Below are 22,624 nucleotides of genomic sequence, written 5' to 3'. Positions count from 1 at the left end.
TACCTTGTAGGTCATTAATTATCTCGGATCCATGGGTTCGGTCCCTCCTTTCAGATTCTAGAACTGACTGAAGATTGATAAATTCCTTTTCAAGTTTTAACTTGGCAGTCTCCAACAGGCAATTTTTATCTTGAAGATCTCTATTGTTAGATTCCAGCTGCTGAATCTGTTTTGAACTTTCTGCCTGGGTTTTTCTTAACCGGGCTGCAGTATCAGATTCTGTTCTCAGCAAAGCATTGGTTTCATCCAGCTGATATTCCATTCAAAATCAAACAAACAACAACAAACAAAGGCATATATAATGAAAATATTTCCATTTAGTATCTCATTACAAACTATTTAAAATAAGAAAAAAAAGTAAAAATATTTTCCTTTTGATTTCCCTTTAAAATGAGAGGCAAAGAAGGCCTTTTCGTAACATTGCCAACTAAAAGTCTTATTAATAAGTCATTAAGGAAATTCAATTATCTTTACTACAACTGAGATCAACCTACTTGTCTCTGGAGCTGATTCACTTTCTCAGTAGATATTTGAGAGTTCTGATTTCTTTTTTTCAAATCTTCAAGTTGATCCTTTAAACTGTTAACTATGATAAAAAGAATTTCAGTGGCAAGCTTCAACACAACATACACATACACACACAATTTCTTTCTTGGTAAGTATTTAATATTCTACACTACAAACCATCATTTTCCAAATTTCGTTTCTTGTCTGCTTCGTGATCAGCTTTCCGCTGATATTCTGCATTTTTGTGCTGAAGAAGTGCCTTTTCTCTTTCTAATTGTCTTAATGCTGATTCCACACTTTTCCTTAAAGTAATCTGAAATAATGCTTAAAGTTATTACCAAAGGAAAGTATGCATAAAAATAAAAGAAAACAGTATGTCAAGCAGATAAAAGACACCTTTAAAAATAAGCTGCAACTGCTGTTTTGTTAAAATTCACAATGTTTTCCATTATTTTCAAAATACCACACCTCTCTTAACTTATCAAGACCAGTGCTCATTGTTCACTACTGAAAGTCAAACTTTCTGAAACATCCATTACCAATGAATCATCTTCACTTGATATAAATGTTATGAATAGAAATTTAAAAGAAGAAACAATAGTTACTTTCTGTTAAGCCAAGTAATTTAATATAAATGCAAATTTCTTTCTTGCATTACCTACACATGCTAAAATTAACTCAAGTTTGCAAAAAACATAACAAAATGAAGTCTATCATCATGCTTATCCTGTAATTTTAGTCCTGTTCACCAATGCTAGAGGTAGGTCTTATTATATACCAAGATAGTATTAATACGGGTCTAAGAAGACTCTGCAGCTAGGCCAGGCATCAAAACTCTTAGTGAACAAAGGTGTTAATAAACGCATAGAGGAACTTTACCTCTTCCTCTAGTTCCTTTGCTACTTTCTCAAGGCGAGTATTAACAGATCTGGAGAATTTCAAAAGAAATAGTAAGTAAACCTCTAATTCATAATAAAAACATCTTACTATAAATTTTAAAATAATCAAATAATTACTTTGTAGCTCTTCCTTTTAGGTAACATGTTTAAACTTCAATTTTAACCTACCGCACTGAACTAGCCACAAAACATACTTGCACTTTTGCTCTAGCTCCTCTTTGGCTTGCATCTCAGTGCTAAGATGTTCTTCTAACGTGTATAATTTTTTCTGAATCTGTCAGAAAATAAGATACTATAATTAGAAAGTTTAGTCACACTTAAAATAGAAAAGCCTCAAGAAAACAATGACAAGCTGAATATAACCTCATCTATAATGGTACATAAAGCTTCTGTACCTTCTTAAAGATGTGATTTCTACTGACAGAGGAAAAAATCCTCTAACTCCTGCTCTCTATCACACTACACACGTATGCAAACATGTACATGTCCACACCACATAAACATATGAGTGAGAAGCTCTAAACTTGGCAGAATTCTTCTATGACACCAAGTCTCTCCTTCATTATGAATAAAGGATATCCTCCACTGTTCTTCCGCAGATTACTTATATAAAATACTGTCATAGTGTGTACTTATAAGATGAAAAGGTCTATATCTGAAACAAATACTTGGAATATTTGAACTTGCTCAAAAATATATTATTGCTCTTAAAGAGAAGAATTTAAGCTCTTCTTTTTGTCTTTCTACACCATGCCAGGTACAGTACTAAAAGTTATGATGAAAAGTCTTGATGAATAATATCTAATTGATCATAAGTCATTTCCTTGCCATTCTTTGTGTCTTCTTCAAGGCCAGATATGTTGGTCTTTAAATAAACTAAAATCACAGAAAGTATTAAACAGTCCATTTTTGGAGATTACCTTCTTCATAAAGGATTTAAGTTTTTTAGTTCCTTTGTGCCTTAGGTATAGTGGCACTTTACAAATGTTGTCTCATTAATCCTAACAACAAACGTAGAATACAGTTGTGTTGGGGCGCCTGGGCGGCTCAGTGGGTTAAGCCGCTGCCTTCGGCTCAGGTCATGATCTCAGGGTCCTGGGATCGAGTCCCGCATTGGCTCTCTGCTCAGCAGCGAGCTTGCTTCTCTCTCTCTCTCTCTGCCTGCCTCTCTGTCTACTTGTGATCTCTCTCTGTCAAATAAATAAATAAAATCTTAAAAAAAAAAAAAGAAGAATACAGTAGGGTTGTATCTACTTAATAAAGAAACTGAAATTTTAAAAAGGTGAATAACTGGGCCAAGATAGCTTAGCTAATAAGTGGCTGTGTCAAAAATCAATCCAAGTCTGTTAGACCCCAAGGCTAATGTTCTTTCCGTTATTCTTTCTATAGTGATTGGGTTCCCCTTGTTTCTTAAATATTTTATAAATTTTATACAAAACTATTATTTTTCCTAGTAAGAATATACAGGCCAATGAACAAGTCAAGTTAACTGCTTTTGGCTGCTATTGTATTAGAATAATTTGATCATACTAGTTTTCACACGTTAATCAGTTACATATCCTTGATAAATAAAACTAAGAAAATAACATAATACATATTTAAACAATAGATCCATAAGGGCAATAAGGAAAGGAATACTTGGTAGAAAAAAGTTGGGAACTTCTCTCTCAGGCAGATGTAGTTCTCCAAATGCTAGGTGGAAAATGGCTACATCAAAACACTGCTAGAATGAAGCACTTTTTCAGTTTTTCAACATACGTGACATCAACATACCTCTTGGCTTTCCTATTTAAAACAAAACAGAGAACACAGAAATTTACAATACTTGTATGCTTTATAAAATTCCCAAGAGAAATCATACCAGAATTATCTAACCAACTTTCTAATTTTCTATAAATTTTAAGGAGAAAAATGTTTAGCATACTCATTAATGTGTATGTGTGGATATGATTTACTTTTGTTGTTAGAAATTAGAAGCCACAAAATATGTTAATAGTTTGATAAAATCACCCTTTATCTGAATTCATTCTTAAACATTCAAAATATTACTTCCTTCACTATTTTTGTACCCTTATACCTTATTATCTATATATATTCTTTTATAGTACTAAGATTATAAAATTTCCTGATATTATATTTGCTTATAAACTTATTCTATCACTTTTGCTACTAAAACTAAGCCTAAAGCCATATATAATTCATCTTTTTACTAGCCACTGTATCTTATACAATAATACCTGCCAAATAAATTAATCATTTCAATGTTCTTTGAACTATATTACAACAGAGAATGCCATCTACTGATTCAAAAAGTAGCATCAAATGAATTTTTTAAACGCATGGATATCACTAAATTAATTGAACATAGGATTAAAATAAAGTAGTAAAAACCTATACATACTTCATTTTTCCTTGATTGTACTGAATCATTTTCTCTACAAGGTGAAGAGTCACTTAATAACCTAGAAGGAAAGGCAGGAAATAAATCTTTTGCATGTCATTTTAATCCATTTCCTAATACCACCAAATTATTATCAGAATTAAATTCCAGCCACAATGATTTTTTTTCTGACCACTTCAACATAATTTAAATGAAGCAACGTTTTCCCCTCTAGATATTTATCATTTTCAATAATTTAAAATGTTGCACATTTTTTTGCCCCCCCCCCATTGGATGTTCTAGTCTTCAATACCGTTAAGACTGTAGTCACTAGATGGGCTATGCAGTGCCCCTCTTCATCTCATTTTGAGTTCCTGTAACTATTTTATCAAGAAATCTAGTAAGACATCTCTCCTCCTTCTCAAAAATAACATCTCTTGATTCCCAGGTCTTAATACATAAATCATCACTTTTATTTAATTGTCAATCTCTCTGAGTCCTCCCTCATTGCGTATAAATATGCTTGGGTTTATCAAGGCACGCATATCCTCATTTTAGTGAGCATTACAAGAGTGTTTAGAATACTATCGTTAACAAGATGGCCAACTCATCCTGGTTTGCTGGGGATTTTCTGAGTTTCAGCATCAAAGTCCCTTGCCATATCCTAGGAAGCCCCTCAGTTCTGGGCAAACCAAAATGCTTGCTCACCCCTACCATTACATACATGGAAGTACCAAAAGTTTCTCAATATGTTTCTCAAATGTTTCTAATGTCTCACTCCTCACTGCCTCACTCCTCACTGTCAAAGTTGAAAGTCCCTCAGTGTAGCACACAACAGTCATCTGCTGCTTTATTCTTCCTCTGAACTTCAGCTCCAATATAGTTTTTAATCTTTATACCCAATACTCACTACAGCCAACCAGTATTTATTGGCCTTGTGCCAGACTCTGTGCTACATGGAGGGATTACAGCCAAGAAACCTGAAGTCTCATTAGGTTCTCCAAATGATCGTAATACAGTAATATGCACCTTGTGTTTGGGCCCTACTAGACCACACTACTCTGCTCCCAATGTGTGCCAACATGCCACACTTGCTCCCATTGTTCATCTCCCCACGACTCTCACCTAACCTCCCCACATCTTGGCCACTCAAAACTTTTTCTTAGCTTTACAAACACCCCCCTCCTTCCCTGAGGTCTTACCTGACTGCATACCGCACCCCCAGAGATGTGACTTTTATTTTTCTCCTGAACCATCTTAGATATTTTGGTACCTTTCTTAAGGCAAATATCATATTTCTATCCTTTATTATGACTATATTATTCTCTTATATCCCTTATTAGATGGTAAGCTCCTTCAAACATATTTAGTCTTACTCTCTATTACCCCAAAGAATACAGAAGAATGCTTTGCATACATTTGTAAATGAATAGCATTCAGGAATAATGGAACTAAATAAAAAATAACTTTCAATAGTCCTTTTTTAAAACACTCAAAAGTTTAAAACAAATGAACACTTTATCTTCTGTAATATATAGTAAGGTAACTCTTTACAGCTAAATCTTGAAAGCAATAAAAATCTAACAAATCACATACAAATTTTCTCTATAGTAGGTAAATCCTATAAAAGGCAGCTGGTTTCCCACAAAAGCTTTAGGAATTGGGAAGGTTTCTACATCTCCTTTATCATCTTCAATGTCATCAAAATTGCTGCTGTCTATGTCACTGCTGAGTTCAGGTACTACAGGAGCTGCCGCTGTTCAAAGAAAAGAAATGGATTATTTTCTTCATAATCAAAATATATATTAACCACCCAGATTTAATATATATTAATACCAACACATTATACATCAATAATATATAATTAATCAACAACATCATGATTTACTATAGAAAATGTGGTAACATGTTTTACATTCCATCATTTCAAAAACTAAAATTTTATTAAGTATTTTATTACTTCATTGGAGCAGGTTTGAGTATAGATAAATCAAACAAGGAGAGCAATATGATATTATTCTAGGTATTAAAATTGTAAGCAGCAATAATTTGCACAAACATTCTTTAGCCTTTGGCCTTTCACATTCTTTAAGTAAAATATTTTTACTCTTAAAATGAATTAATGTCAAATATACATGAAGTTAAAATGAATTACTATGCTTATTCCAGTATTCATCAAAGTATGGTCTATATAATTACTGATTAATTCAAAGAAATTAAATTCAAATTAAGGGATATTCCCCCATTCTGAAAATTATTGAGATCCATAAAAAACTTACAAATTAAGAAATCTGTTTATTTTAAAAGTATTAAGAAATATTATTGCTAATGAATACATATTAGTTTAAGATACTGAGGAACATTTAGTTGTAAATACTGCAAGAGAACAAATTTGAAATAAAACCTCTGAATTAAAAATTAGTTAGCATTAAGTGTAACAAACATGATTACTAATTCAAAAGAGGGATCAATTACTGAGATTTAAAATGTGATGGAATGGAAATATTCAAATTTATTGACTTACTCTCTCTTATGTTATCCCAATTCCATTGGTCATTCTTAAAGAAAGGATGCTGTTTGATTTCTTCTACCCCATTTCTCCCAAGTCGTACTTCCCTAAACAACGCAGTTAAAGATTATATTACAAAAAGATTACAAAAAAAAATTAACTTATCTTGCCTAGGACCAAAATAAGGATCACAAATGACTTTGAGATATCTTTATTAAAAGTTTCAGCTTAAATGTTTTTCCAAAACAAGTAATGTCCATTTTACAATATATGATCTCTCTAGATTAAAAGGATGATAAAGTATAGTAAATGCCATGGAAAGGGAAATGTATTTCCATCTGTAGTTTGTATCGAAGAAAAGTACGCATGAGACTTTCAAATAAAAATATTCATCTATGTATGCCAAAACTGCATGACCAACTCCAGGATGTAAAATGGACAGAAGTTTAACTTCAAATAAAGAAAAGTTATTCAAAGCCTCTCCAATAAAAATGTAGCATAGAGTCTGCTCCAGATTCTCTCCCTCTGCCTCTGCCCTTCCTCATGTCCACTCATATGTTCTAATAAATAAATTTTTAAAAACCTTTTAAAAAGTAAAAATTAAATCAAAATTTTAAAAAATGAAAATCTTATAAAGAGCTCACATATTGTTAGAAACTATCAATCTTCAGTCTGATAAATTGTATATTAAAATAATTATACACTTACATTAAAATAATCATTCTGAATACAAGAATAACAATAGTAACAATTTAATTCCTTGAACTTCTGAGTTTTCAATGCAGATTTTATGGACATAAAAAACATCAGTTTTTTTATATGCCCTGGAGTCATGTTTAATATAAACAGAAAAACCTGTAAACTCTAGAGGGAAGTACACTAGTCACAATGATGGCATTAAATTCTTTTCCAAATATCTTTTCTCTACCTATAATCATTCCTTGGACTGCACCCCCCCCAATAAAGTCCTAAGGCAAATCTTTCATTAACACGTGCTATGTCCTGTTTTATAGTCTACCTTTCAGCACAAATTATGGTCATCCTCAACATCCCATCTGGTCCCAAATCAAACATACAGGATTTGTTCTAAGTTTATCGGCATGGATTGTCTGTTAACCAGATAATTAACAAATCTTATAAATGATAAACATATTAAAATGATTAACCTCTCTAATAAGAAAAAATAGCAATAACTTTTCTTGCTTCAGATAAAAAAAAAAATTCATGATATACAGTTTGATGAGAATGAGCAAAGTAACTATCAACAATGGAAATATACCCTGCTGTGACTACTCCGGGGGTCAATTTTGTAAAACCAACTCAATTTTAAAGTGTGTATCCTAGAATTCTACCTTTAAAACTTTATCCTACAGAATGTATGCAAAATATAAATACTTGAGGATAATCACTGTGGTACTGCTTGTAACAGCAACTGGCTAACAAACAATATGGTTTTTGCTGAGAAATCAGAACTCTTTTCGAGCTAGAAATGCCCTGAGTTATCAATCTGATCTGATCCCACTGTTCACGGATAAGTAAAATTTCCCCCAAAAGTAAAATTATTTCCCTAAGGTCATAATGGTGGTGAATAAAGTTTGGATTGTGGTGCATACACACCCAATATAAGCTGGTCCTTTGACAGGCTGACTCTTACCACAAATCTAAAAGAACTGAATAGAAAGGCCAAGGAAGAAACTCCGAAGAGTTTTCTATCTTCCCTTCTTGAAGCAGGTTTCATAGCATTGTTCACCTATTTTGTTTTAAGAAATATAGAATTTCCAGAGTATATTCAAATGCAAATAAAAAGGCTGGGAAGGAGGCACTCCCAAGTCAAATACAAATAGTTTTTGAGATTATAACCTGTTAAGTACGTATCTGCACAAAACACTCTTCTCTCAAGAGTCGTACAATAAGAGTCAGATGGGCTTATCACTTCAAAGGATAAAACATGAATAATACAAGCTTTACTCCTCTCAAATGCATTACCTTACTAAGTTCTGTTTTTTTCTTTTTAGACATGAAGGTAAGGTTAGAGTTTGATTACAGTAGGGTTGCACACACATAATGACAAGAGCAACTCAACAACAGGTCCAGCAGTAGGAAAAGGCTAACCCAAGCAATTTGGATAAAGAGAACAAAAGACTTCATATGTAAATAAATGTTATGCTTTCATTTTTACAAATTTAAAAGTTAAGGGCTCTCAGGGTGCCGTGGTGGCTCAGTTAAGCATCTGCCTTCTGCTCAAGTCATGATCCCAAGGTCCTGGGATCAAGCCCCATGTCACTGTTTCTCCTTCTCCTTTTGTTCCCCGCCCCCTCCCCCAACTTGTGTTCTCTCTCTTGCACACTCTTCTCTCTCATATAAATAAAAAATCTTTATAAGGGCGGGGGGAAGCTAAGGGCGCTCTACAAAGAAATTCAATGTACATTACCTATCTGTTAAGAAGGCACAAATGAGATTCTTCGCATGTTTAGAAATTTCTGCATCTTCAGGGAAACATAGTGAGTTTTTATGATCCATAATTTTGCTGTATGTTCCTACAAGTGAATCTGCATAAAACGGAGTATCTCCTAAAATTCCAAGAAAGAAGACACTGAGTGTAACTAACAGAGAATGAAAATTAAACACTTTTCATCTATTATTTAAACACGTTAAGTTTAAATTTGTCACATGCGTGATACAACAAGTGACCTGTGGGTGAGGAGCCTCAGTTGAAACACACCAGCACATACCAAGGATGTATTTAATTTTTAACCACACCAATGTACCATCAACTCTTAAAAGCAAAATAAAATAATGCTAACTATAGAATTTTTTATTGTTTTTACAATGGAGAAGATTACTTAGAAGGGCCAGATGGATGAGAATCTTCTAATGCTTGAGCTGGATCAGTCCTTCTTGAGATTATTCTCTAGAGCTATGCTATACAATAGAGTAGTCACTGCCAACATTTAAGTTAAATTTAAAGTTGAATTAAAATTTAAAGTTTAATTAATTAAAATGAAATAAAATAAAAATTTCAGTTCCCTAGTCACACTAACCACATTTTAAGAGCTCAGTGTGGCCCGGGCTTACCACACTGGAATGTGCAAACATAAACCATTTTCACCATGATAAACTGGACAGAGTCAGACCAACCCTATTACTTCATATGAGATTTGCCTAAGATGACACATAGCTAGAATTCATAATGGCAGAAATGGTCTCCCAATGCAGTGTTCCTACAGACTAAAGGCTATGCTAAAAAGGCACTGGAGTGTAAAGACAGAAAAAATTGAAAGCACCATTTTGGTCAGTACTCATCTAAAGCCCCAAGAATTAAAGGTCCTGCCAGTATGACTCATCTGTAAGTCACCTTAGCAGAAACCAGACTTCCCCATATCAGACAATCCAAAATTTCAAAAGGGGTATTCAGGTAATTTTTGTTTGTTTTCAAAGAGGGCAAAGGGGTGCTTTGAATTCAAGATTTTTCTAGCGCCATTTTTAATTACAGTAGAGTTTCTTAAATGAAGTCCCGTGCTAACCAACCTAGGCAAGCACCTGAGTAAGCTCAGAATATTATAAATCAGTGCCATTCAAAGTCATTAAATTCAACTCAAGAGTTGAAAATAGTAGCAGGTATTTAAATGGTCCCTTCAAAGGAGCTATGTGACTTTATCCAAATTACTTTCTAAATCCCTAGGAGAGTCTAGGCAAATGATAGAATAATTCTACTTTAAAAAGATTACAAGAACACCTAATGCATCATCAGATTGGGTCAGAAGTGGGGAGAATGAACAGCTACCTGGGAACATATCCTGCATGTAAAGAGATGCACTACAAAAAAAAAAAAAAAAAAAGCCCCCCAAAACATAGGTCATACTATGACATGAGTTTAAAGCACAGCAAGATCAATACTATATACACAAAATGGTCATCAAGAGAAGGCAATTTACACCACAAAAACATTCCATGATTAAATATTATTTAAATTTGAGATTTGCCAAAATGTTCTGATTTTTTAAAGCAATAATCATAATAATCATACAAATTTTCTACTACCACTTTTTTAAGGGTTATCCTCTAGAAAATAAATTCTCCAATTTCTAAAGATAAATTTTCAACTTTAAAGTTGTTTCATATAATGTTATTAGCCTTAAAATAGATTAGCCCCAGAAAATAGATTTAGCCATATCCTCAAGCCAGATGATTCAGTTATTGGCCTCCTTAGCTGGAAGATATTTTTGTGACCCCAGTACTTAGGAATAGGGAATCTTAAGAATGAAATCTACGATATAAATAAAAGTTTTGAAATACCTGGGCCTTCCAAATTTTGATTTGGTCAAAGTGAAAGAAATTATTAAATTTGCCTGAGATTTCTGAGAATGAAATATTATTATAAAATATTTTTATCGATAATCAGTCAATAACTATTTATAATTTATTTTACTAGAATTAAAACCATATGTAAATACAAGTAACAAACACAGTTGACAAAAATCAATTACATAACTATGTAAACAAAATTGGAACAAATATTAACAGCCTTATACTTAAAATATTTACAACAAATACTATTAATCAAGAAAATCTTAGACTAGAAGCCCACTAGAGCTGTAAACTTGCTTCTTCTTCTTCTTCTTCTAACATTTTCTTCATACAAAAAGGCCACTGAAGAATTATTTCCTAGCAACATACTTTCGAATCCTTTTACATTTCACTAAATCATTGTGCCAGTACAATTTGGTTTTAACTTTCCAATTAGTAATCTGTCATATCTGATACAACTAATTCAAAGTTTTTAAAAATCCTACTTTTTCCACAGGACACAATTTCCTTATATTCCCAAATTCTTGACTTAAAACTAGTGCTATGAGATGGGTTTTTTAAAAAAGTCAAAATATCTACTCACCCACCAGCATCTCAAAAAGGAAAACACCCACAGACCACCAATCACATTCTCGCCCATAGTAACCATCACCCCCTTGTGATTTGAGAACCTCGGGTGAAATATAATCAGGTGTTCCAACTGCTGTATCACAATGCACCATGCCTGTCTGGTAAAGAGGGAGAAAAAAACAGCTACATGTAAAAACATACACACATAAATACAACTATTCCATTTACTACTATATTTATGTAGTGACTACAAATTGCTACCAACAGAATTTCATTGCTGATACAGCTTTGGGAGGATAGGAGATAAATGTATTATGAAATGCCTAAAAGCGTCCAGATTACAGGAAATCAAGAATGACTTTTCCACTCTAAAATACAGGAGGCTTCATCAATGGAAGAAAGAAAAAGTGGTAAACTCTAAGGGAATCCCAAGCAAATCAACATCTTTTGTTTCTCTTTCTTACACTACTAAGTAGTTACAAGGGAAGTACAAAACGTGATCTTAAAGCAGTGGCCTGGGGAAAAGAATTAGAGAGAAAGGAAACTTTGGTGTTTTCAAAAGAAATTGCAGTAATTAAGATTACAAAGAGCCTAGTTTGGAGCTGGATAAAGACACGGTTCTTATCATATTAGAAAAAATGGTGGAAATAGATAAAATGTTTAAATTAAAAGATCTTAACAGCTTGAAAGCTATATACCACCAAACTGTGTATTTAGAAATATGGAATTGTGGCATCAAGATATTTGGCAAAATGATAAAAAACTTTTATCTGTATTTAGTTTTAATGGATAATACGACAATCCCTGATGTCTTTTTGACAAGAACCATTGTAAATATATGCATCCATGTGCATCTTATAGCAGGTGTGTGTGTGTGTGCTGTAAAATGAAATCACTCTAATACTATGCTAAATACTATTCGTTCACCTCCAGCTCTGTGCAAACTTGCGAAGTTTATAGACTAATTTAAATGCCCTCCATTTCCCTTACCTCCCCAAGAAAGAGTATGTCATTCACATTCCTCATAAGGAAGCTAATATAAATTCCCGAAATACTAAGTGTTATGAACACCTTGGGAAAAGGAAGTTCCATGTATTTTGTAAATATGACTTATGTAAATGTATTTAAGTGCAATAAAAATATATGTTAATCATGGGAAATTAATTTTGAAAACAATCTTTTCATTCTTCAAATTAGCAACAATAACATATGCAATGATTTTACTTCCCTGCGCATATAGCAAATAGAGAACAGAAGTCATTTTAGTTTGAATATAAATTAATAAAAGTCCTGAAAATAATTGAGCAGATTAGGAGGGCAATAATTTCTATGGATGTACTCAGAATAAAAGATGAAAAACAACAGTGCCTAACTTTAAAAGGCAGGGTTAGACTGTCCTATACTTCTGTTAGAGGAAACATTAAGATACTTGTTTGGGTAAATAAAACTCCTTTCAAATATATCTACCGAAACTAGACTTTAAAAATGAATCCTGTAAGACTCAAGAACTAAAACCTAACTGGATACACACACCAAAAAATGCCATTGGAGGAAAAATTATTTAGCATTCAAAGGTTTAGAGGAAGGAGAGGAAAGGGTAAGATTAAAAAAAAAAAACTGGCATCAAGTTAGGCTGTAAAGGATGGGACATGTTAGGCTTTACCAGAGAGAGAGGTATGACAGCTTAGAAAGAAACAAGAAAAAAATAAAGGAACTAGAATGACTTTTTATAAAGCATATTCAGGAAATAAGTGAAGGGGCGCCTGGGTGGCTCAGCTGGTTAAGCCACTTACTCTTGATTTTGGCTCAGGTCATGGTCTCCGGTTCATGAGCTCAAGCCCTGTGTGGGTTCCACACTCAGTACGGGGTCTGCTTGGGAGTCTCTCTCTCTGCCCCTCCCCCTGCTCATGTTGTTTCCCTCCAAATAAATAAATAAAATCTTAAAGAAAAGAAAAGCAGTAAAGTCCAAATCAGCTAAAAGTGAAGTTTCACAATGATGAAGGTGGGAAAGGTAAGATGGAGATCAATTTGAATAACCACTTGCAAAATAAATACTTTGGCAGAACTGAAGAATTTTTAGTAGGGAAACTACGTAAACAGCACTCTGCTTTTAGGAAAATAAATACTCCAACCACAATTTTTGACTAGCATACTGGAGGTTAAGATTTTTTAAAATAAACATTTGTAAAAGAAATTTTAAAACTGTCTCATGGAGGGGCACCTGGGTGGCTCACTGGGTGAGGCCTCTGCCTTCAGCTTGGGACAAGATCCCAGGAGGTGGGATCGAGCCCCGCATGGGGCTCTCTGCTCAGCAGGGAGCCTGTTTCCTCCTCTCTCTCACTCTGCCTTCCTCTCTGTCTACTTGTGATCTCTATCTGTGATCTCTACCTCTATCTCTATCTATCAAATAAATAAATAAAATCTTTTAAAAAAAAAAACTGTCTCATGGAGAAGTTCTCATATTACATGAAACAGAATCCACATTTATGACCAGTCTCTTCTCCTACCCTAAAGAAATACAGTGGGGTGATGGACAATGGGGAGGGTAGGTGATATGGTGAGTGCTGTGAAATGTGTAAGCCTGACGATTCACACACCTGTACCCCGGGGCAAATAATATATGTTAATAAAAATAATTTATTAAAAAAAAGGAAAGAAATACAGAAATGATAAACCAGAAACTAAAACCTGGTTTACCAATGGTGGGTGTGGGTGGGAAAAGGGTGGAGAGAAGCGGGAGTGTGGGAATGGGGCAGTAGGAGTAAGGAGGGTAAGATCCTTCTCTAAGCATACAATTTGTACAGGTTCAACTCAGAAAGCCAGAGGAATGTTTCACATATCATAAAGACTATGAATAAGCAATTAAAATCAACTAGGATGTATGCGTTGGGGGGGGATACTCCAAATGGAATACAAACAGTAAAAACTGAACCTGTTCTATAAATTAATAATACAACCACACCAAATGGGGGCAGTGATGAAAAAAACTAACCTAAATAACTCTGTGTATGTGCTGCCGAAGTGAGCACAAACATAAGTAACTTCAGAAAACAGTATCTGTAACAGATACTATAAGGCTAAACACAAAAGGAACTGCACAAAAATAACATATTCTAATTAGTAAATCTGTCATAGGGTAATTAGTAATTAATTCTGAAATAATTTTATGTTCGTCTTCTAGAGTTGAACAAGTAAATAAACTGCAGGCAATGACAGCCAGGTTTCTTTATTTTTTTTTTTAATTTTATTTATTTATCTGACAGAAAATGCACAAGCAGGGTCATAGGCAGGGGGAGAGGGAGAAGCAGACTCCCTGCTGAGCAGGGAACCGGATACAGACCTCCATCCCAGGACCCTGGGATCAAGACCTGAGCCAAACGCAGACCCTTAACCAACTGGGCCACCCAGGTGCCCCAAAAGAGCCAGGTTTCTCAGAGAAAAGGGAAAGGGGGGGAAAAAAAGGGGAAAAAAGGGGGAAAAAAAAAAGGGAAGAAGATTACAATAAGCCCTGTGGTGTAGGAAAAGAATTAGTATCAGTGTGAACTCATGATTTTAGTAGCCTAGATATACAGAGAGATAAATACAGAATTAAACATGAACATGTGTGTGCATACAGATTAGCACATACAGTATATTCAGTATACATGTGTCTGGTGACAAGGCCTAGAAATAACGGCACTCGAGGAGCAATAAGCGTATCTAGTGCCCAAATACTGATTTCGAAATGCCATTCTTGAATAAAAGAAATCTGAGCTTCCTTGAAAAGTGGCTCATTCCATAGCTACGACAGAGAAAACACAAGTCTTCAACGACTTACAGTGCCAAGAAATAAGAGAAATGCTCTATACGGGGGGCATGGCCAAGGACATAGGAGCCAACCCCAAGGAGCCAAGATAAGCAAACTGTGGACTGAGTTTCAAGGTATGAGTAGGAATCTACCAAGTAAACTGTATCCAACATCGTATTTGAAGGCCAGGAATCATGAAATCATTGATTTTATGGCACTGAAACAACAACAGGTAATTTAAGACCAGTGAACTATAAGGCACAAAAGGTCAAATGATAGAGAATGAGGGTGAAATGTGGAAGGGATCACACCATCAAGAAGCTTCATACAGACAAGCTAAGGAGTTTGAACTTGACTCAGTAGATGACAGGAATCTACAGAAGGGTTTTAAGCAGGAGAGCAACATAAACAGGTACACATTTTCAAATGGGTAAGTAATTTAAATGGGTAAGATTAAATGCTTATTTGCTAAAATATATCTGGAATTTATATTAGATATTATAATATCATAAGTGGAAGTTTACAGAAAACACAAAACTGGTCAGTCATAAATCCTGAGGTTGGCCAAGGAAACTATTCTAAGTGGTTCCTGTGAAAGTGGAAAAAATTGTAAATGGAATTCTTAATTATCAGAAAAGCATTAAGAGCCTAGGCTTGACTACTACACAGGCAGGAGCCAACTCAGTCCATTTTAATGATTAAAAATGGTGCATAAACAATGAATTTTTGGAACACTGAAAATAAAATAAAATAAAATGGGAAAAAAATACTGGCTGGCAGATAGTAGGTGCTCAATAAATACTTGTTAAATAAATGAACTGTTAAATAACTTTAAAAAAATGAGTACTTGCAGCAGGGACTCCTTTTTCAAACAGGCATATCCCTCACCTTTTAAAATTCTCGGCTAGTGCAAAGTCCTGCTTCTTCTTTGTTCTACTTAAAAAACATCCCAACCGGTTTAGAAGCCCATGTCCATTTGCATTATACAGTACCCAACACACAAAGGCTGCCTGTTATTTTAGTTATCTCCTAGGGGTACCAATTATTACTTTTATTAGGGCTCTGGTTACAAAGCTGCATAGCTTTTGAACAGTCTGTCCCTACTGTCCCCATAAACCTATTCTTTCCTATATATAATTTTGCAGAAAAATAGGGTTTTTTCAGAAATACGAGTAGAAACACCTTCATTTTAAAAACTGTTGTCACTTGTAGAAGGGTTAAGAACATTAACAATTTACCAATTAGCTTTTAAAGAAGTACAGCCTCTGGGGCACCTGGGTCGCTCAGTGGGTTAAGCCTCTGCCTTCAGCTCAGGTCATGATCTCAGGGTCATGGGATCGAACTCCACATTGGGCTCTCTGCTCAGTGGGGAGGCCTGCCTTCCCCTCTCTCTCTGCCTGCCTCTCTGCCTACTAGTGATCTCTCTGTCAAATAAATTTAAAAATTTAAAAAAAAAATCTTTAAAGAAGTACAGCCTCAATATAATCAATATAATCAAATAGCACACACTAGAATATTAAGGGATATAATTTTATATTATTTTCAGGTAACCTAAAACACTGACACAAAATGTGCCTTAAAAGGTGGTAAAGGTAGCTATAAAATGCACAATGACAAGCAAAGAGAGAACTCCATTTACCTAACTAAGTAAGCAATTTTAAATAGCAGCGCTACGGGGCACCTGGCTGGCTCAGTCCGTTAAGTATCTGCTTTCAGCTCAGGTCATGATCCCGGGGTCCTGAGATCGAGCCCCACATGGGGCTCCCTGCTCAGAAAGAAGCCCCCTTCTCCCTCTCCCTGCTTGTGTTCCCTCTCTCGCTGTGTCTCTGTCAAATAAATAAAATAAAATCTTTTAAAAATAAATAAATAGCAGTACTTCTTGGCTATCAACTGAGACACACCTAGATGTAAATATACTACACTGTGACATTCACTCACATCTATATGTTTTTTTTCCAGAGAGATAAAGAGTCATAGTATCCAGGAAACTGTGTAAGCCCACACTTTTATTGAGAGAACTTTCTGACATATGCCAGTACTCTTTTTTTTTTTTTTTAAAGATTTTATTTATTTGTCAGAGAGAGAGAGGGAGAGTGAGTGAGCACAGGCAGACAGAATGGCAGGCAGAGACAGAGGGAGAAGCAGTATGCCTGTACTCTTAACTGCAATAGGAACCAATTATTTTAGTCTTTCTGGTTATAATATTTAATTGTGTTTTATTTTTGCATTTATCCATAGCCAGGAGAGCTAAAAAATAATTTGAGGATCTCTGTCTATATTGTAGATAAAGGGCTGACAAAGTTTTCTGTAAAAGGCCAATAAATATTTTAGTAATACTTAATAAATATTTTAGGATTTGTAGGCACATAGGATCTCTACCTCATATTTTTTTTTAAACATCTTTTTAAAAATGTACAAACCATTTTTAGTACAGGAGCTGTACAAAACCAAGCCACAGGTCAAATCTGGCCTTGAACTCCAGTTTGCCAATCCCTTCCATAGACGTGCAGATGAATGAGAACAAAACTAGGCTCATTTCTAACAGCTTTGAGACTATAATGATAATCAAACAGAGGCTAATAAAGTGATGAACCTAAAACTTGCAGTAGCACCATTTACATTAACAGCTAACATAACAAAATTATAAATTCTATGTACTATAGATTTTAATTAAAAACTCCTTTGTTGGGACGCCTGGGTGGCGCAGTTGGTTGGACGACTGCCTTCGGCTCAGGGCGTGATCCTGGAGTCCCGGGATCGAGTCCCACATCAGGCTCCCAGCTCCATGGGGAGTCTGCTTCGCTCTCTGACCTTCTCCCCTCTCATGCTCTCTCTCACTGTCTCTCTCTCTCAAATAAATAAATAAAATCTAAAAAAAAAAAAAAAAAAAAAAAAAACTCCTTTGTTCTTCAACATATATAGCTGTTCTCATCATTAGTGTTAGTTGAGGAATGGAGTTCTGGGGTAAAACAAACATTTTAAAACTTCAGTATTTAAAGGCTATATATTTCACTACATCAAAATTAAGAACTCCTATTCAAACAGAAACAAATGCGTAGCTGACTGGCAGATGATACAAGCAATATCTGTGGAATCACTATTGAGATTATATAAGGAAATCTGGAACATCAACAAGAAGTTGATTTTAAAAAGGTTAAAAGATACACAAGTAATTCATGAAATAAATGACTCACAACTGCATGAAGAAAAGTTTGACATCATTAATTATAAAATAAATACCATTTTTAAAACCTACCACCTTACACCAACGGAACTGATAAGATTTAGATGAGTAATGGGAAGGCGGAGTAATAACACAGAGAGACACGAACTCAAATGCACTACTAGCAAGAGGTTATAACATTTACAGCCATTCTGGCGGTCAGGTAATACTTTATTTATCCTCTGAGTCAGCAGTCCCACTTCTTCTAAGTGTATATTCAGAGGAAACCCTTGTCAGAATACACATGGGACATGTCTGAAGGTGCTCAACATCAATGTTTATGCTCAACATAGTACTGCTGGCAGCAGGGAGCTGATGTGGCCTAGGAATCCAACACAAGGGGGAATAAGTACAATCAAACAGACAGATGACATGGAAAATTAAGAAGGACTGAGCTAATTTACAAGTATCAGAATAGATATAAAACAAGATTGAGTGAGGGGGCGCCTGGGTGGCTCAGTGGGTTAAGCCGCTGCCTTCGGCTCAGGTCATGATCTCAGGTTCCTGGGATCGAGTCCCGCATCGGGCTCTCTGCTCAGCGGGGAGCCTGCTTCCTCCTCTCTCTCTGCCTGCCTCTCTGCCTACTTGTAATCTCTCTCTGTCAAATAAATAAATAAAATCTTAAAAAAAAAAAAAGACATCCATACCATTATATTATTTATACACATGTACACTATATTAATAGTGTATAGTATACTATAAGCAAGAGCTTATAGTAAACACATGACAGTGGCTGTTTATTAGGGACAAAGAGAATAAGACTGAAACGGAAAGGGGGAAGACATCATAAAATAAAAACCAGATGAAGCTTTTCTGTTGACTCCTAATGACTAAAAGCGTTGAGCCAAGGAGTATAATTAGCTCAGCTAAATGTACCTGAATTAAGAAATAGTAAATAAAATTACATAAGTCACATTTTATTTTGCCTTATAAAGAGACAATGTAAGATATTTAAGTCAATTTAGTATTTACTTCCATGCTTGTAAAATTATTCTATAAAAACCATATTCTGTCTTGTTCCCCACACTCTATACCCTTTCTTCCTTAACCATCATTACCTACCCTAAAAACATGCGGTATGACTTATTTCTCCACATCCTCCCAAAAGTTTTTGGTTTAATTAAAATCAGAATACAACCATGGAAGCACAGTACAAAAACATCACTCATTATGTAAAACAGACATACAAAAATTAAGCATTCTATTAGAAAATTATATTATACTTTATTTTCATTAAAGATAATTTTTAATATTAACCATTTTATACTGTATTATGATAAACACCACAAGAGGGAGCTTTGGGGACAAATGCTCCATCTACTAAAAATTAATGTATATGAAACACGGACACAGTGACTACATAATCAATGAAGAAAGACCAAAGAAGAAAGGAATATTGAGTAGACAGGGCAGACAAACCTAGATATATGAAAAGGGCCTACGAAATACAGCACAAATTCTAAATAAGAACATTAGAAAAGTGATCAGTCAGATTAGGATTATCAAGAAGAACTCTGTAAATGAGGTAAAATTTGAGCTGAACTTAGAAGAATGCTGATGAAGACAGTATGATCTATAAAAGTGAATGTCACATAGATGGCATAAGAGGTTAAGAGAAAAGAAAATTAGCTTAATTAAAAATAAACATCTTGATAAGATATTTTTGTTAAGAAATATGATTAGCTATATAAGCATACTGGAAGGTTATAAAAACCATACAAAAGATAATATCTAGTTTGCTGTCAACATGCACTAACATTTAAGAAGTTTGATATAAGTAGGTCACCCCTTAGATCCAACAAAGAAATACAAATACAAACAAACAAACAAACCATGATTCCTCCCCATTAGGAACTACTGCAAGAAATTATATACATAGTATATTTACAGAGAAAAAGAGAAGAGATACAAATTTTGCAACATAGATAAATCAACATCATAATTAGTATGAGGTTAAAACTACTGAACCTATTAATTATAATGTGAATGGTTCTACAGGTAAAGTACACAACACATGATGTTCCTAAATGTATTCCATATGGTTGATGCAGACAGGGTTGGTAGGAGACAGTAACGTAAACTTCTTAGGGGTTTTTTTTTCCTTTTTAAGGAAAAATAGAGAAATAACAATGGTAATGGAAATAATACCCATGTACCTTAATTTATATTTGTGTTCTATTCTTCACCTGAATCATTTTGCACATGAACTAGTTTTAAATGATAGCAAATGCTTGTCACCATTCTATGGGGTGATACCCAGGTTTTCTGTATTCTTATTTCTCTTGTATTTACCAAATCTTGTACTATATAAATAAATAATAAAGCACTCTGTAGCTAGATGATCAGTTAAAAAAAAGTTTTATTTTGTTTAAGTCATTACATAGCAAAACTAAATTTATATTTGTTTAAAACTATAGAGATTTGAAGCTTCTTTCATTTTTGTTTTTTAAAAACTAGCATTTTTTTTTTACTTGCTTATTACTTACTTCATCCATCTTCATACATGTGCCAAAATCTGCCAACTTAAGATGTCCATGTTTATCCAAGAGCATGTTGTCAGGCTTTACATCTCTGTGAATTAAGCCCATGGAGTGTATGGCATCCAGAGCAAGAACAACTTCAGCAGTATAAAATTTGGCCCATTTTTCAGGTACATCATAGTTACTCATAAGGTTTACAAGATCTCCACCAGGCATGTACTCCATTACCATGTACAGATACTTATCATCTTGAAAAGCACAAAAGAGCTGTAAAACAAAACGAGAAAGGAAAAAAAATATTTAAGAAAACCAAAAACAAAAAACAAAAAGCATAAATGGAACAAAACCCAAAAATTTATTACTACTGAAAAAGACAAATTATTTTCCAACCAAAAGAGTTGAATTTTATGAAAGCTTTGATTTTTAGATTTGGATATTCCTAATGGAAAAACAGGTATCAGACAAAACTTTTTATATAGTTAACTTCTTTATGCTGAAGAACATACCTAAATGAATAATTTTCCCTCTTAGCGAATACGAGAATTTATTTAAACAAAGATATTTTAAAAGAGAAACTGAATAAGGGACATAAAAGATGAAAAGAATGACAAAAGAATTTATAATTTTAAAAAACAGCTTTCTGAAAACAAAACAAGCTACTGTACATAATTCACAAAAAAGAAAGCTAAAGAGGTAGGCGCAGCTCAGAAAAACCTAAAAGATACCACATTCTATAGATGTAAGAAGAGGGTTACTCCTTTCCATACCACTGGAAAGGAGTGAGCTTCAGGTAGCCACACTTAGAACAGGGCCTTCTCTCTCCTATTCCCTATCATCTTGCTCATAAGCAGCAAGTGGCTCCCAGACTAAAACAGTGGCACTGGGACCAGAGAAATCACACCAAGCGAGGGCTGCTACTGACTCCCCAGAGCCATGGGAACCACAGATTCAGAAGAAAAGTTATTTGTACATTCCACCCATGTCCCAACTCACACCCAGAAGCAAGCAATGCAAACAGAAAAGGTTTCCACAAACAGGGAAAACACAGAATTTCTAAACCAAGAACTCCTATTCAAAATAAATAAAAAGAATTCCTACAAATCAATTCTTTTAAAAAAAGAGACAACCTAATAGGAAAATGAAGAAGTATTAAGAAGGCATTTCACAAAAGAAGATACTCAAAGATGAAAAGGTATGAAATCTCATTAGAGAAAGATGAATTTAAAACACTGTGAGACACACCTTGCATGCACAAAAATGACCAAAAATTTTAAAACTGATAATACCAAGTGCTAGCAAGGACAAAGGAAACTTATAAACTAGACTTCTGTAACCACACTGGAAAATAAGCTGTTACCACCCACTGAGATTGATTATAGGTACTCAAAAATGCTCTACCTAGGAATAAACCCAACAGAACAAAAAACATTTACACTACTTGTAACAAATAAAATTTTGAAATAACACCAACAAATTGTGGTATATACATACAATGGAATAAAACAGCAATAAAACTAGTGAACTGTAGCAATGTAGATAACTTATGTCAACATAATACTGAACAAAAAAGCTAGATACAAAAGAAAAGCTACTCAGTAGCTATAAGTGGTATCACTTATATAAAGTTCAATAAATAGGGAAACTATAGTTCCTGAGTGATTGTTTAGGTGGTACACTAGAAAGAAAAGCAAGAAACTGATGACTAATAAAGTCAGAGGAGTGGTTATTTTGGGAGGAACACAGGGAGGTAGTGATTGGGAAAGAACACAAGAAAGCTTCTGGAGGCTAGCAATGTTTATTTTTTGAGCTGGGTTGTGAATGGATAGGTGTTTGCTTTGAGATCAATCTTTTTGCGCTTGTTTTATGTATTTCTTTGTGTATGTCACGAATAAAATCATTTTTTAAAAAAGCATGATAAAATTAATGCAGATAATTTCAAATGCATTTGTAGGTATCGGATA

General features: G+C 34.3%; 1 protein-coding gene across 1 annotated transcript in view; it reads right to left on the bottom strand.

The window, feature by feature from the left end:
• The window catches only part of ROCK2 (Rho associated coiled-coil containing protein kinase 2), a 139,352-nt gene that overhangs the window by 34,158 nt on the left and 82,570 nt on the right, over window positions 1-22,624 (bottom strand). Inside the window, exons 5-16 of the mRNA XM_044262070.1 lie at window positions 20,670-20,930; window positions 11,187-11,331; window positions 8,727-8,865; window positions 6,311-6,402; window positions 5,383-5,542; window positions 3,808-3,868; window positions 3,180-3,191; window positions 1,601-1,680; window positions 1,387-1,435; window positions 685-820; window positions 495-586; window positions 4-250 (exon numbers count right to left, since the gene is read on the bottom strand). Coding sequence (XP_044118005.1) covers window positions 4-250; window positions 495-586; window positions 685-820; window positions 1,387-1,435; window positions 1,601-1,680; window positions 3,180-3,191; window positions 3,808-3,868; window positions 5,383-5,542; window positions 6,311-6,402; window positions 8,727-8,865; window positions 11,187-11,331; window positions 20,670-20,930 — 1,474 coding nt within the window. The remainder of the gene's footprint in view (window positions 1-3; window positions 251-494; window positions 587-684; window positions 821-1,386; window positions 1,436-1,600; window positions 1,681-3,179; window positions 3,192-3,807; window positions 3,869-5,382; window positions 5,543-6,310; window positions 6,403-8,726; window positions 8,866-11,186; window positions 11,332-20,669; window positions 20,931-22,624) is intronic.

The sequence above is a fragment of the Neovison vison genome, chromosome 8 (assembly GCF_020171115.1).
Source record: "Neovison vison isolate M4711 chromosome 8, ASM_NN_V1, whole genome shotgun sequence".
Taxonomy (NCBI): domain Eukaryota; kingdom Metazoa; phylum Chordata; class Mammalia; order Carnivora; family Mustelidae; genus Neogale; species Neogale vison.
This window is presented reverse-complemented; position numbering and strand designations above follow the sequence as displayed.